A 15556-nucleotide genomic window follows, 5' to 3' on the forward strand; every position below is an offset into this window, starting at 1 on the left:
TGCAAATCTCAGCTTCCTAGACCCATTCTGTGGCTTGCAACGGAGCACAAAAGTTGCAGAAATATTGGCAACCGATATTAGGTGCCGAGGGGTGCTGCTGCAGTGCACCTTCGCAGGTGTTGTTATCATTTTTTTTTACCCCCCAAATCAATGTGAATGGTGCTGAAATGTTGCACATATATGAGATATAATATTGAATGATTTCAGTACATAATATGTTAGGCATGGCTCAAAAAAAATCTACCTATCTATTGCCAGACGCCTCAATCCCGTTTGGGGTGGCCACAAACAAATCGCCTCCAAGTCGCCCTGTCCCCCGCCATTTCACTGCCCTGCTCCCAACTCACACCCCTCTCTCTCATATACCTCTCCACCCCATCCCTCCATCTCATCCTCGGCCTCCCCCTCCCTCTTCCCCCCTCCACCTCACTCACATACACTCTCTTCGTCAGTCTTTCACCCTCCATCCTCTCCACATGGCCAAACCACCTCAGTGTGTTCCTCATAACGCTTCCTATCACTTCCACATCCACACCACAACGCTCCTTTATATCCTCATTCGTCAGCCTGTCTCACCACGTGACTCCACAGGCTCCTCTTAAATAACTCATTTCCACTGCTCTCACTCTTGACTTGTGTCCTTCCAGCAATGTCCAAGCTTCACTTCCGTACGTTAGAGTTGGTATCACAATACTGTCATGTAGTAACTTTTTCACTTCCATGCTCACTTCCCTGTTTCTTATCACTGCTTTCAAGGAACCAGCAACCTTTCTTCCCTGCTGTACCCTTTCAAGCACTTCACCCTCCAAACCTCCATCCTTACTCATCACACTACCCAAATACTTAAACGTACTCGCATTTTCCAATTCCTCACCATCCAACCTCGCTGTACATTCACTAACTTCACCTCTATCAAAGACCAGCACTTTACTCTTCCCTACATTCACCTTTAGGTTCCGTTTCTTACACACACTCTCAAACTCATCCACCAAGCCTTGCAGCTCCCCTTCGTCTTCACTCAACAACACGGTATCATCTGCAAACAACAGTACAGGGAGTTTCCAAACACTATCCTCTCTCACCAGGGCCACTCCAACATCCACTACCCTACCTTGTACCTCTTTTATTACCCCATCCATGTACAGATTGAACAACCATGGAGACATGACACATCCCTGTTTCAAACCAACTTTCAAAGAGAAAAATTCACTTAGTTCACCATCCACACGCACTGCAGCCTTCGCACCATCGTACATACTCTTCACAGCATTCAACAACTTCCCATCTACTCCATATATTCTTAACACTTTCCACAATCCTTGTCTATCCACCCTGTCATATGCTTTCTCCAAATCCATGAAAGCCACATACAACTTCTTTCCCTTCTCTAGAAACTTTTCCACTAAAGATCTAAGAATGAATATATGATCTACACAACCTCTTCCCTTCCTAAAGCCTCCCTGTTCTTCTCCAACTAATTTCTCTGTTCTTTCTCTAACTCTGTCTATAAGTATCCTACCATACACTTTTCCTATTATACTAAGAAGACAAATGCCCCTATGATTACCACACACTTCTTTTTCTCCTTTTCCTTTGTACAAGGGAATAATTATACCTGACTTCCAATCCTCCGGGACTCTACCTTCCTCCCAGGCCAATCTGCACATCTTCCACATCCATTCTACTACTATCTCTCCCCCATGCTTCAGCATTTCACCACACACTCCATCAATTCCTGGGGCTTTCCCCGATTTAACTTTCTTCATTGCTTCCACAACTTCTGTCCTACTGATTTCTTCCTGTCTTCTCACCTCCCTCCTTCTCCCAGCCATTCCCCAGCCACTTATACTCGCATTACTTCCATCCTCTACGTTCAACAATTCCTTAAGTGTTCTCTCCATCTGCTCACTTTTTCTCCCTTCTCCACTAGTAATCTACCATTTTTATCTTTCACTCCCCTGCTAACTTCACTTCCACCCTGTCTTACTCTTTTCACTTCTCTCCAGAACATTTTCTTACAGTCCCTCCACTTTACACTCAAATTCCTTCCAAATTCCTCATCCATTATCGTTGTGCCCATGCTTGGAAAAGGGAGTGAAAGGGTTTAATTTTCAGTCCTAAATGAGAAAATTGCCTGTCCCCCGAGGCTAGGGTCTCCCTCGGGAGATGAAAGTGGAGGGTCAGATCTGATTAGCGTTAGGAAGTTGAGTCGCAACTGCTGCTCCCACACCACGTGCATGGCTAAAAATAGAATTGTAATGCAGTTTCAAAACTACAAATGAGTCTAATTATTATGCATACAAAGACAAAGCAGAAATATACATGGTTACAGACGGAGGAAAACTTATTTTTTCCGTAAAAACACATTCACCTCTTGGTATCATTTTACCTTGTTGTTTTCGCAATATATGTTGCTGCCTGTCTGTCATGAGTGTGGGAAAGTATGATATTTTCTGCCTTGGTCGAGATAGGCTAATGGGTGTAACTGTGTGTTTAGGCATGGCCACGAGCGAAAACATTGTAAATCTAATCGTCACGGCAGCAGGTGGTGAACTGACAGATGAGATATGAGAACATGAAGTGAAGGTCAGTCTCATGTCCCAGCCGATCATTCACTTCCCGAAAGTTTTCACATTTTCTGCAAGTCGCGCTGCATTGAATGATCCCAATCAGTACAACAAACCTGAGCAAATAGGTAAAGATACCAAGACAAAAATGAATTTTTCTTTTATTTTCATGTCTTTTTTTTGTTGATGCCTGTGTTTATTTATAATCATAAACAGGGTGGTTGTGTGTTTTTTTGCAAGGGAGGAAAAGATGATATTTTCTGTCTGGGTTAAGGTAATGGGTGTAACTATGTGCGTTTAGGCATGGCCATGAGCAAAAAAATTGTACATTCACTCGTCGTGGCAGCAGGTGGTGAACTGACAAATGAGGTGTGAGAGCGTGAAGGTCAGTCTCACGTCCCAGGTGTTCGTTCACTTTTCAAAACTTTTCATAGTGTTCTACAAGTTACAGTGCATCAAGTGACCCAAATCAGTACAACAAACCTGAGCAAATAGGTAAAGATACCAAGATAAAAATGTATTTTTTACTTATTATCTTGTCTTTTTTGTGTGTGCCTGTATTACTTCATAATCGTAAACAGGTGGTTGTGTGTGTTTTGCAAGAGAGGACAAAGATGATATTTTCTGCCTGGATCAAGATAATGGGTGAAGTTGTGCTTGTTTAGGCATGGCCAGGAGCGAAAAAATCGAAAATCCACTCATCACAGCAGCAGGTTCTATGTGTCTTGATGAGGTGTATAGAAGTGTAGTGTAGGTCAGTCTGAAGACGTTCAGAATGTGCTTTCACTTCCCAAAAATTTTTGCAGTTTTTTATAGGCCGCGCTCAAACGATGCCTGCGGCCATTATCGGCTAAATGTCATTTGACGTTGGCAGCCACGGAGGGATTAAGAGACAGCTGAAATCCTTTCTTTTTTCAAACTGCTACGACCTGGAGTGAGGTACTATGACAGATGATTGTAGCGTTTAATTATTGCCACTTTCATATTTTTTTCTTTACTGGTAAAGTTTGTGTTGTATATGAGAGATATCACAATTGGAGAGAGTTCCAACATTTTTTTTTTTTTTTTTTTTTTACATCTCCGACTCTGGGCAAAGGCTTCAGGGCCTATTCCCAAGTCCCAATAGTCCTCCTTGGGGCCCAGTAGTCCTCCTACACCTCCACATGTCACCACTTCGGCACTAACACCCACCGTCCATATTGATTACATGCTAGAGCTGTCTCATACAGGACTGGTGTACTGGTATTAGCGGGGGTATTTTCACGACATGTCGGCGGGTCATCTGGTAGATCAGTAAAGTCTGCTTTAGTGAAATTCAAATCCACAAACTGTCCCCAGCCCCAGCCGGGATTCGAACCTGGGTCCATCAGGACTGCAAGCCACCTCTCTACCGACTCAGCCACCGCCTCCCCCTTACCACTTCCTGACAACACTTCCTTACAACAAATCCATCTGCTTACACTGTTAATCTTTCTTCTCCTTTGGGCTCCTCTGATCACAACCTTATTACCTTAACATGTCCTATCACTCCTGTACTGCCTGTGGACCCTCCAAAGAAATGTCGACTGTGCCACTTTGGAGCTGCTGATTGGGAGGCTGTCAGGCAGAACCTCTTTGATTTTCCCTGGAATGATTATTGTTTCCATGACCAGGAGCCATCTGAGTGTGCTGTGTGCATTACAGAGGTTATTCTTTCAGGCATGGAAGTAAACATTCCATTCTCATATCCTTTGACTAATGCAAAAAAGCCTTGGTTTAATCATGCTTGTTCTAATGCTGTCCACAACAAAAAGAAGACCTATAAAAGGTACTGGAGCCAACCCAACCCTGAATCACATATTTGTTATGCTTCCGCCTGGAGTCATGTAAGTCTGTTCTTCACTTTGTTAAAAATAATTTCATCCATACTAAATGCTCTCAACTTTTCGACTAAAATTCTTCCCGCTCCTTCTGGCATCTTAACAGAAACATTTCTAACAGCTTTACCTCATCATCCTTCCCTTCTCATTTCTACTCTGATGGCTGTGTAGCTATTTCTTCTACTGATAAAGCTGATCTCTTCACTCAGACTTTCCCCTCCAATTCCACCTAAGACAATTCTGGTGCTGTTCCTGCACTTGAAAATTTCATCATCTGATGTATTTTCTGCCATCACTGGCCTCAGTACTAACAAGGCATATGTGCCTGATGGGGTCCCTCCCGTTGTCCTCAAGAACTGTGCTTACACCCTGCCTAGGTAATCTCTTTCGCTTTTATCTGTCAACTTGTACCTTACCTTCTTCCTGGAAGTTTGCTCTCATTCAGCCAGTCCCAAAGAAGGATGATCCTTCCCAACCCTCTAACTATCGTCCAATTGCTTTAACATCCTGTGTCTCAAAAGTTTTCGAGTCTATTCTTAAAAGAAAAATTTTAAAGCTTGTCTCCTGTCACAACCTTCTCACTGATCGTCAGTATGGGTTCCATCAGGTACTCTCCATTGGCGATCTTCTCACCTACCTTTCACACTCCTGGTCATCCTCCTTTCGGGACGTTGGTGAAAGCTTTGTCATTGCACTTGACATCTCAAAGACTTTCGATTGAGTCTGACATAAATCTTTAATTTCCAAACTGCCCTTTAACAGATTCTATCCTTCTGTCTGTGCAGTCATCTCTGGCTTCCTTTCTGGTCATTCTATAGCTACTGTTGTAGACGGCCACCGTTCTTCTCGTAGATCTGTCAAGAGTGGTGTTCCTCAGTGCTCTGTCCTATCACCGACTCTCTTCCTTTTATTCATCAATGACCTTCTAAGCTGTACATCTAAGTGTATCCACTCATACGCTGATGATTCCATCCCTCACCTTTCCATTTGGTTCCTGCAGCGTCCATCTCAGCAGTTACTTCAACAAACAAAGGATGAGGCAATGGTACACCTAATGTCAGACATGGCTCGTATCCCTGACTGGGATAAAAGCAAGCTTGTTGTTTATAATGCATCAAAGACTCAATTCTTACACCAGTCAACCTAACAAAATCTTCCACAGGAGTACCCACTAATGTTTAATAATATCCAGCTCAGTCTTGCATCATCCTTAAAACATAATTAGAGTTTCAATCTCTCGGGGCTTATCTTGGAAAGATCATATTGCACTTGTAAAATCTACTTCCCAGAGATAAGGTGTGCTAAGCCGACTCCATACCTTCTTTACCTCTGCACAATTGTTGACTTTATGCCTGGGTTTTATTCGCCCCTGTGTGGCGTACAACTCTCATGTGTGGGGAGGCTCCCTGCGTACAGCTCTTCTCAAAAGGGTGGAGTCAAAGGCTTTTCGTCTCATTAACTCTCCTCCTCTTACTTGCTCCCTTCAACCTCTGTCTCTTCACCACATTGTTGCATCTTTATCTCTTTTCTATCGCTACTTCAATGGTTACTGCTCCTCTGAACTGTCTGATTGCATCCTTCTACCTCTACGACGGGTGAGTAGCACCTATCTAGCAACAAACTTTCATCCTTTTTCTGTCCAACTGTCTAATGCAAGAGTTAACCATTGCTCCCAGTCCTTCATTTATGCAACAGGTCAACTCTGGAACTGTTTCCCTCTGTCTGTATTTCCTACTTCCTATGATCTCTAGTCTTTCAAACGCAGTGTGTCCAGGCATCTCGAAAAGGACGTGTCTTGAATATGGCTGTCTTTTGTATTGTTTTTGTTTTTTCTTGGAAGTAATGGTTTGTGGACTCCTGGCCTTTGGTTCCTTCTTCCTTGCATTAGAATAATATATATATATATATATATATATATATATATACTGGACTTCCAATCCTCTGGAGTTTACTCCACCTTCCTCCCAGGCCAATCTGCTCATATTCCACATCCGTTCTGCTGCTTTCTCTGCCCCATGCTTCATTATTTCACCACACACCCCATCAATTTGTGGGGCTTGCCCTATTTTGATTTTCTTCATTGCTTCCACTACTTCCATCCTGCTGAACTCTTCCTCCCTTCTCACCTCTCTCCTCCCAGCCATTCCCCAACCACTAATTCTTGCATTACTTTCATTTTTTATGTGTAAGAGTTCCTTAACCCATGGATCGCAAGCCACAGCTCAGACTGGGTAGTGTCGCGTTGTGAGCCACAGCTCAGGCTGCGCTAACCTTCCAGTGGCCGTGCATCACTGCTAACTACTCCACCCATACGCAAACTTGCGCATGGCGCTATGCAAAGATGGAGAGAGAGAGAGAGAGAGAGAGAAATTTTTTTTTCACCTGATGATGCCCTGGATGTATATTTTCAAGTTTATAATAAACACAAACTATTTTTTCAATTTTTGCACACCACAGGGTGGGATAAAAGGTAATTGCACAATCCACAGGTTAAATTGTTCTGTCCATCTGCTCACTTTTTCTCCCTTCACTATCAGTCTACTATTTTTATCATTCACTCCCCTACTAACTCCTTAACCACCCTGTCTAACTCTTTATAACTCCTTCCAGAACATATTCTTACATTCCCTCCACTTTACAATCAAAATCCTTCCATATTCCTCATCCTCTCTCTTCTTACTCTCTCTTACTAATCTTTTCATCTCTCTCTTCCTTTCTACATATAACTCTCTCATCCATCTCTCAATTTCCTCCATGCCTCTGCTTACCATCTACTCATTATATGCTTTCTTCTTTTGTTCCACAGCTTGTCTCACCTCTTCATTCCACCATGCTGTTCCTTGCATCCCCTCTGTCTTTTCTACACCCCACACACCACGTTACATGCTGCACAGGCTTCGTCAGTGAATATCCTGCACACAGCTTCCACCTCCCCCATCTGCTCCAGATCATATTTACCTAATTGCTCCTCTCTTACATCCTGTTGCAACCTTTCTACCCTCCTTGTTTGGAATCCTTCCTCCAGACCTTCCCTCCTTCTATTCCTCCAGTACACATGAACCTTGACTTTCACCACCACTAAGTTGTGGTCAGAAAGTCTGTTGCGCATGCATCCTTACCTTCTCATTCAGTCATACACACACACATAATCAGTCATTGCCCTCCGTTCATTCAGTTCATCACCCACCCTTCTCATCATTCATCATTATGATGATGATGGTGATATATTTTGCATAAAAGTTAAATACTAAATGTGTGTGTTGTTTTCTTTGTTGCTGTTGATGATGATACAGTATATATTACATAAAGCAGTTAAATATTAAACACATGCTTTGTGTTTGTAGGAGTGCAATCACTGTCGCCACCGTAGTGCCAAGGAGTACAGTTGGCAGAACAGAGCCGTAATATTAGCGGCAGACTACGCCAGCAGTGGTATATACAACTTTATTATTCCACTGAGGGCACATTTTAGGTGAGTACAGTTTTGTTTTTGTCAAACTTTGCCACACCACACACTCACATGTTGACACTTGGCCGCTAATACCCACCATAGGCTACAGCTGTCAGAACGAAGCTGTCAGATTAGCTGCAGACTTCACCAGTATTGGCGTACTGTGTACAATTGTACGGTATTATTTCGTTGGGGCACATTTCAAGTGAGTGCAGTTTTGTTTTGCTTCTGTATGACTGCCACACATCTTTGTGTGTCACCAGACACAAATATCCACTGCACAGCTGACAGAACAGAATTATCATATTAGCGACTACACAAGCAGTGGTATGTATAACACAGTTATTCCATTGAGGGTGCATTTCAAATGAGTACAGTTTTGTTTTGTTTCTGACAGCCACATGTTATCATGTCACCGGTTGAGCACTAATACCCACTGTCCATATTAGCAGCAGACAATACTGCTATTATGAACAGATGAGAGTGAATGGATATTTGAGTGATTAATTTTCCATGAATGTTGATGTGCATCAGAGGTCAGTTTTAAGCCACATATTATTGTTTATCAAACTGCTTGAGACACATGATTGCAGAACTTGGCTCCCTCGGGAGTTGTTGTTTGTTGATGACTTCATGTTGGTTGCAGAGAATTAGAAGTTAACAGAGGAAAGATTTAGAAAATACAGAGATGAAATGGCGTACAACAGTTCTACGGGTGAACATAGATAAAACAAAATTATGATATTTTGTGCTGGTAGTACTGTCATAGCAGAAGGAGTATGACCATACGCAGTTTACTATCAGGGTCTGGGAACTAACCATTTCAGGCAGTTTTTTTGACATGTGGGTGCATAAGCTTAGTAGTGGTATTAGAGGAAGGTAGCAAAATAATTCTATGGGTGCATAAGTTCAGTAGTGGTATGAGAGGAAGGTAGCACTCCTTTATGTATGCAGTACATAAAGGAGTGCATATGGAAGGAGACAGTGGAGAAAGGATTAATTTTGCTGGAGACTTGAGTGTGTGGAAGAGATTTGTTATTTGGGGGACATGGTATGTGCTGAAGGTAGTGCTGGAGCTAGCTCGATAATAGTGTTAAGTAGTGGTTGGAAGAAGTTTAGGGGGTTGTGCCACTCCTGACATTAAGTGGGCTATCCCTCTATGCTAAGGGGTTCTTTTATGCAGCATGGGTTGGAGTGTAATGCTGTATGGTAGTGAGATGAGCAGTAAAAGAAGAGGATATAAAGATAAGAATCAGATGGATGTGTAGTGCATCCTTGAAAAATCTGCCTGAGGAAAGAGAAAATTATAGAGGTATAAAGCTTTTAGATCAGATAATGAAGGTAATGGAGAAAGTTCTAGAAGGTATGATTAGAGAAAGAGTGATTATTGATGAGATGTAGTTTGGTTTCATACCAGGCAGGGGGAACACTGATGCCATAATCATTGTTCAACAGCTTCAGGAAAATTATATTGGGAAGAAAAAGGTTCTGTATATTGTTTTTGTTGATTTGGAAAAGGCCTTTGACAGAGTCCCTAGAGAGATGGTGAACTGGGCAATGAGAAAACTTGGGTTGGAGGAGTGGCTGGTTAGGGTGGTCATGGCTATGTATGTGGGTGCTGAGTTTTCCGTGAACGTTGGTGTGCATCAAGGGTCAGTTTAGAGTCTCATGTTGTTTATCATGGTACTTGAAGCCCTCTCACGTGACTTCAGAAATGGACTCCCATGCGAGATGTTGTATACTGATGATTTGGTGTTGATTGCAGAGAATGAGAGTGTCATGGGGGGATGTGAATTTATGAATTAATAATAACTAGATGTTACTTGAAAACAGAGACAAGAGATTGACTTGTGAAATCAAGTAGTAAGTTTTACTTTATGCCGGCTTACTTCGCCGTTTCTCTAAGGACGAGAATTTATAAACATTCTCGACAGTACACAGCAGAGACTAGTTACTCATGCGTGCTGTTTGTTAGTACTGTTAGCCTCTTGAGAAAGTGACTCCACCCTTGACAATCAATAACTAATGCTAATAGTAATAAACAGATTCTTGCTGGTGCATAACTCCTGGCTGGCACAACAGATTTAAGTTTGATACAAAAGAATTGGCCTAAGTACCATTTAAGGATAATGTAAAGAGTTTGTGCAAACTAGGAGTGGCAACTAAAATAAGTGTTATGCTGGGTGTTTTTAGTCCGACCTCTCGTCCTAAAAACACCAGCGACTGAGCGGGGTCCTCTTTCCGGACCGGAAGTAAAGCACCCACAAAGGAACAGGACATAAAAACCAGGCAGTACACCTTAACACATCTATTGTCTTAATTCTTACACCGTTACAACATGCACAGAGAGATATTGGATATGTTTGGAGACAGGAAACACAGAGTTAGCCTTTAATACAAATGATTATAGTTACACTCACAATATGTCACTCTTCACTTATACATGAATACTGGGTTTTAATATTACAATACCTGTATACTGTTTCTAGCCAGAGATGGCGTTTTATATATTAAGTTCGATACACTAGGAGAGGACGTGACCAAGTGTTGGGGGAATGAATATTACCATAAGTGGGTAGGGTGCGGGTCGCGACATTCGTGGAAGTCACTTAGTCACAATAGCACTCGTTCACAGGTTTCTGATGATTCCCGCACACCGCTGATCTTAACCCACGATTTCCATAAGTTCTCCCGTATACAGTTATTGGTCTTGTCTGCTCTGCCAAGTATTGGGTCTCCATACACTATGGGTAACTTTAGCCACTTATACTGTATATTACTTGGGCCTTCACTTTGTCACTTATCGCTGTGCACTTCTATCTTGACTGTTCACGGCACTAGCGTTATTAGGGTCACTGTATACCCGTATTTTCCTGGGTATCATCTGCTGCGTGTCCGGGGCGTGAGAGAGGGGCCCTACAGGGAGCCCTCCTGCAGGGGGCAACGCACTGCCCGCAGGGGCATCACTGCCCGGGTCGTAGTCGTCGTTGGGGTGCAGGGAGGCCCTCCTGTCTGAGGGCCTCGACCTGAGAGGAGGCCTTCGCACTGGAGCCTCGTCGGTGGGGTGCAGGGAGGCCCTCCGGTCTGGGGGCCTCAACCTGAGAAGTGGCCCTTGGGACTAGGGCCAAACAGCTGCAGGAGGTGGGCCTGGTGCCTCTGGCTCTGAGGAGAGGGAGAGCCCCAGTTGTCTGGGCCTTGGGGCTGCTGGCCAGGCCTGGGAGTCCGGGGGCTGTTGCCGCCTACAGGAGAGAGCGCCGTCAGGTGTGAACTGCGGCGCTGCCTCCGTCGGGTGTCCGTCAGGGACAGGGACCTCCCAGGGGTAGGTGGTAGGGCTTGGACTGGGCCACGCCACCACTCCGACAGCACCTCCGGGGAACCGCTTCTGTAGGGAGACAAAGGGCGTCCCACGCAGCCGAGAGGAGAGGGGTCGGCCACGCAAGGGACCTCCTGCTTTGGGAGGGCCTTCGGAATCACGAATAAGGGGCGTACGGTGGCCACTCCCTCCCCGTCATGTACGGTGGCCATGAACGCGGTTTTAGGTCTCCTAGGGCTCGCAGCTGAAGGGCGTACATTGGCCGCTCCTTCCCCCGCAAGTACTGAGACAGTGCTGGCAGTGCTGCTCCCGAAGGAGGAAAAGGCAGGAGAGGGGTGCACAGGGGCAGCGCCCTCTCCGGTGCGTGCTGAGGCCGTAGCCGAGGGTCTACTTACCCTGGTATGTACAGTGGCCATAGCCGTGGGCCTGCCTGCCCTTCGGGAAGTAACTGAAGGGCGTACGATGGCCGCTCCTTCCCCGTCACATACGGTGGCCCTGAACGCGGTGTTACTCCCGTAGTAGGAGGAAATAGTGGATGAGGGGCGTATGGTGGCCACTCCCTCCCCGTCACATACGGTGGCCGTGAACGCGGTTCCACTACTCCTCTCTCTGCCAGTCGGGGCGCGTTCAATAACTAACGCCCCGAGGCCGTCCCAGAGGTGGCTGTGACTGAAGGGCGTACGGTGGCAGCTCCCTCCCCCTTCACGTACGGTGGCCGTGATGGTGGTGTCACAGGGGGAAACAACTGAAGGGCGAACAGTGACCGCTCCTTCCCCGGTACATACGGTGGCCGTACCGCGGTGTTGCCTGGGACTGACTCTGGATCAGTCCCACCTCGAACCCGGTGAAGGCTGCCCCGCCTGCAGAGTCGTTGCCTCTTCCCGCTCACCTGGTGTTGTGACAGTTGCGGGGAAGAGGGACTCTGGACAGGGGTGTCCTGGTGACCCTCTTGTCCTGGGTCACTAACCCTGCCGTGGTGTCCTCCTGGGGTGGTGGTGTGGTGGTGGCTTGCTGGTGGGGTGGGGGGTGGTGGGGTGAGTGGTCCGGCAGCGGCGGGTATTTTAATAAGTTTAATGTGGAGAAATAAAACACGATTCTAATTACATTAAGCTCAAAGAAAAGAACTATAAATTTATGGATTTGGAGAAAGCATATGACAGGGTGGATAGACAAGGATTGTGGAAAGTGTTAAGAATATATGGAGTAGATGGGAAGTTGTTGAATGCTGTGAAGAGTATGTACGATGGTGCGAAGGCTGCAGTGCGTGTGGATGGTGAACTAAGTGAATTTTTCTCTTTGAAAGTTGGTTTGAAACAGGGATGTGTCATGTCTCCATGGTTGTTCAATCTGTACATGGATGGGGTAATAAAAGAGGTACAAGGTAGGGTAGTGGATGTTGGAGTGGCCCTGGTGAGAGAGGATAGTGTTTGGAAACTCCCTGTACTGTTGTTTGCAGATGATACTGTGTTGTTGAGTGAAGACGAAGGGGAGCTGCAAGGCTTGGTGGATGAGTTTGAGAGAGTGTGTAAGAAACGGAACCTAAAGGTGAATGTAGGGAAGAGTAAAGTGATGGTCTTTGAGAGAGGTGAAGTTAGTGAATGTACAGCGAGGTTGGATGGTGAGGAATTGGAAAATGTGAGTACGTTTAAGTATTTGGGTAGTGTGATGAGTAAGGATGGAGGTTTGGAGGGTGAAGTGCTTGAAAGGGTACAGCAGGGAAGAAAGGTTGCTGGTTCTTTGAAAGCAGTGATAAGAAACAGGGAAGTGAGCATGGAAGTGAAAAAGTTACTACATGATAGTATTGTGATACCAACTCTAACGTACGGAAGTGAAGCTTGGACATTGTTGGAAGGACACAAGTCAAGAGTGAGAGCAGTGGAAATGAGTTATTTGAGAGGAGCCTGTGGAGTCACGTGGAGAGACAGGCTGACGAATGAGGATATAAAGGAGCGTTGTGGTGTGGATGTGGATGTGATAGGAAGCGTTATGAGGAACACACTGAGGTGGTTTGGCCATGTGGAGAGGATGGAGGGTGAAAGACTGACGAAGAGAGTGTATATGAGTGAGGTGGAGGGGGGAAGAGGGAGGGGGAGGCCGAGGATGAGATGGAGGGATGGGGTGGAGAGGTATATGAGAGAGGGGGGTGTGAGTTGGGAGCAGGGCAGTGAAATGGCGGGGGACAGGGCGACTTGGAGGCGATTTGTTTGTGGCCACCCCAAACGGGATTGAGGCGTCTGGCAATAGATAGATAGATAGATAGATTACAATGAAATAAATTTACATTATATGAATCTCAAAAATGAATTCAAAATAACAAGGAGAATACACTCACTGGCTCATTCAAAAGCTAAACACACTTAAACCTAGAAAAACGAAAAGAAATACTGGTCAGTGGAGGGGAGCTGAATGAGTAGTCTGGGCACCTGTGATGAACATCAAAACGCTGCTATTTGCAAAGCCCGCTTCGCCAATTCACCGCCTAGGTGGAGATTCAGGAACTTGCTGTACAACGGAGGCGCTGCTCTACGCTGGGCACAAACGGTCCTACCCTCAAGGCGACTGAAAGCTGACTGACTTCAAACTATGAAAAAGGGCGAGAGATGGCCGTGTTGGCCGTGGCCTAACTTCAACGGTCAACAGAAAGAAAGTGAGCAATATTGGCTCACAATAAATCACTCAGTGAAAGCACTAATGTCGTGGATAAGAATGACCACTTGTGAAACAGTGAGAAATGTTCTGAAAACCATCCCGATCGGAGTGAATATGAGGACGGTTGAACTGAGTGATGCCCAGTGGGAATTCCACTAGAATTCGTGGTTTTCTCACCAAAGTACAATGTCACGAATTTATAAATACGCTCGCGTGAATTCGTGACAGAGAGGGAGGCGGAGGAAATATTTAGTAAGTGGAGAGATGGTATGGGGCACAAGGGCTTATGGGTAAATGCAGATAAAACAAAAGTGATGATATCTAGGGTTGATGGCAGTACAGTCAAAGAAGAGGGAGCTTGGCCATGTGCAGTTTGCCACAAGGGCGTGTGAGGTAATTCCATCTTGTGCAGTGTTTGTGATAAATGGGTGCACAAGAAATGTAGTGGTATTAGAGGTAGACGGCAATATAAGGCTGATTTTATATGTGTAGTGTGTTGGGGAGAGCAGGTGGAGATTGTCAGGTGTGAAAGGATTGAACTTGCTGGTGAGTCTCTTGAGTGTGTGGAAGAGTTTTATTATTTGGGAGACATGTTGTGTGCTGGAGGTGGGGCTGGAGCTAGCTCTGTCGTTAGGGTGAAAAGTGGTTGGAAGAAGTTCAGGGAGCTGTTGCCTCTCCTGACATTGAGAGGACTCATCCTACGTGCTAAAGGGTCTTTGTATGCAGTATGTGTTAGGAGTGTGATGCTGTATGGTAGTGAGACCTGGGCAGTAAAGGAAGAGGATTTTCGCAGGCTCAGACGTACAGAAATGACAATGATTAGGTGGATGTGCAGTGCGTCCCTGCTTGCAAGGCCTGGGGGGCCTGGGTTTACGATGGAAGAGTTGAGAGGCAGGATGGAACTGGAGTGTATTTGTGTTGTGATGAGGAGAGGTAGATTGAGATGGTTTGTGCATGTGGAGAGGATGGGGGATGATAATTGGGTGCAGAAGGTGAGAAGTGTTAATATTGGCGGTGGGGTTGCGAGGGGTAGACCGAGAAAGACGTGGGACGAGGTCATTAACCCCTTCAACTGATGATTTATTCCAGATTATATTATTGTTGTCTCCACACGATTTTTTTCAACTTGGGAAGGATGTGTAGCAATGAAGGGGTTTATTAAAGCTGTAGCTGTCCACTCGAAATTGACAAGTCTCCCCTGAGCTGAATAAAATCGTCTGATGATAGCAAGAAGACTAAGAAAATACGTCATGGGATTCAAGGGGTTAAGTGTGACCTCAGGGTTAAGGGACTGAGCAGGGAGGCTGCCATGGATCGTGCAGCATGGAGAGCCGCCATTAGATGACCAAGGCAGATGCATGCAAGCATGTTGGTGCCCGCAAAACGAAACAAAACGAGGGGGGGGGGGTATAATTGAGACAATGGATAGGACTTGAATGTAAGTACAGTATCAGTGATGTGATGAGGAGAGGTAGATTGAAATGGTTGGTGCATGTGGAGAGGATGAAAGATGAAAGCTTGGTGTGGAGAGTGAGAGGTATAAAAGTTGAGGATAGAGTTGCAAGAGGTAGGCGAAAAAAAGACTTGGGACGAGGTCATACTGTATGACCTCACTGATAAGAGACAATAAAGAGGGTGCTAGAGCTCGAGCAGCATGGAGAGCTACTGTTAGGTGACCAAGGCTGATGCATACAAGCACGTTTGAACCTTTATAAAT

At 45.2% G+C, this 15556-nt stretch overlaps 1 protein-coding gene across 1 annotated transcript in view; it reads left to right on the forward strand.

Annotated features, from left to right (window-relative positions):
* Positions 1 to 15556, forward strand: part of LOC145399245 (potassium channel subfamily T member 2-like) — a 340618-nt gene that overhangs the window by 194793 nt on the left and 130269 nt on the right. The window contains exon 18 of the mRNA XM_080271933.1: positions 7771 to 7898. Within this exon, the coding sequence (XP_080128059.1) occupies positions 7771 to 7898 (128 nt within the window). The remainder of the gene's footprint in view (positions 1 to 7770; positions 7899 to 15556) is intronic.

This window comes from Coenobita brevimanus, chromosome 48, assembly GCF_032717465.1.
Source record: "Coenobita brevimanus isolate Jiangsu-jjx chromosome 48, ASM3271746v2, whole genome shotgun sequence".
In the NCBI taxonomy this organism is placed as follows: Eukaryota; Metazoa; Arthropoda; class Malacostraca; order Decapoda; family Coenobitidae; genus Coenobita; species Coenobita brevimanus.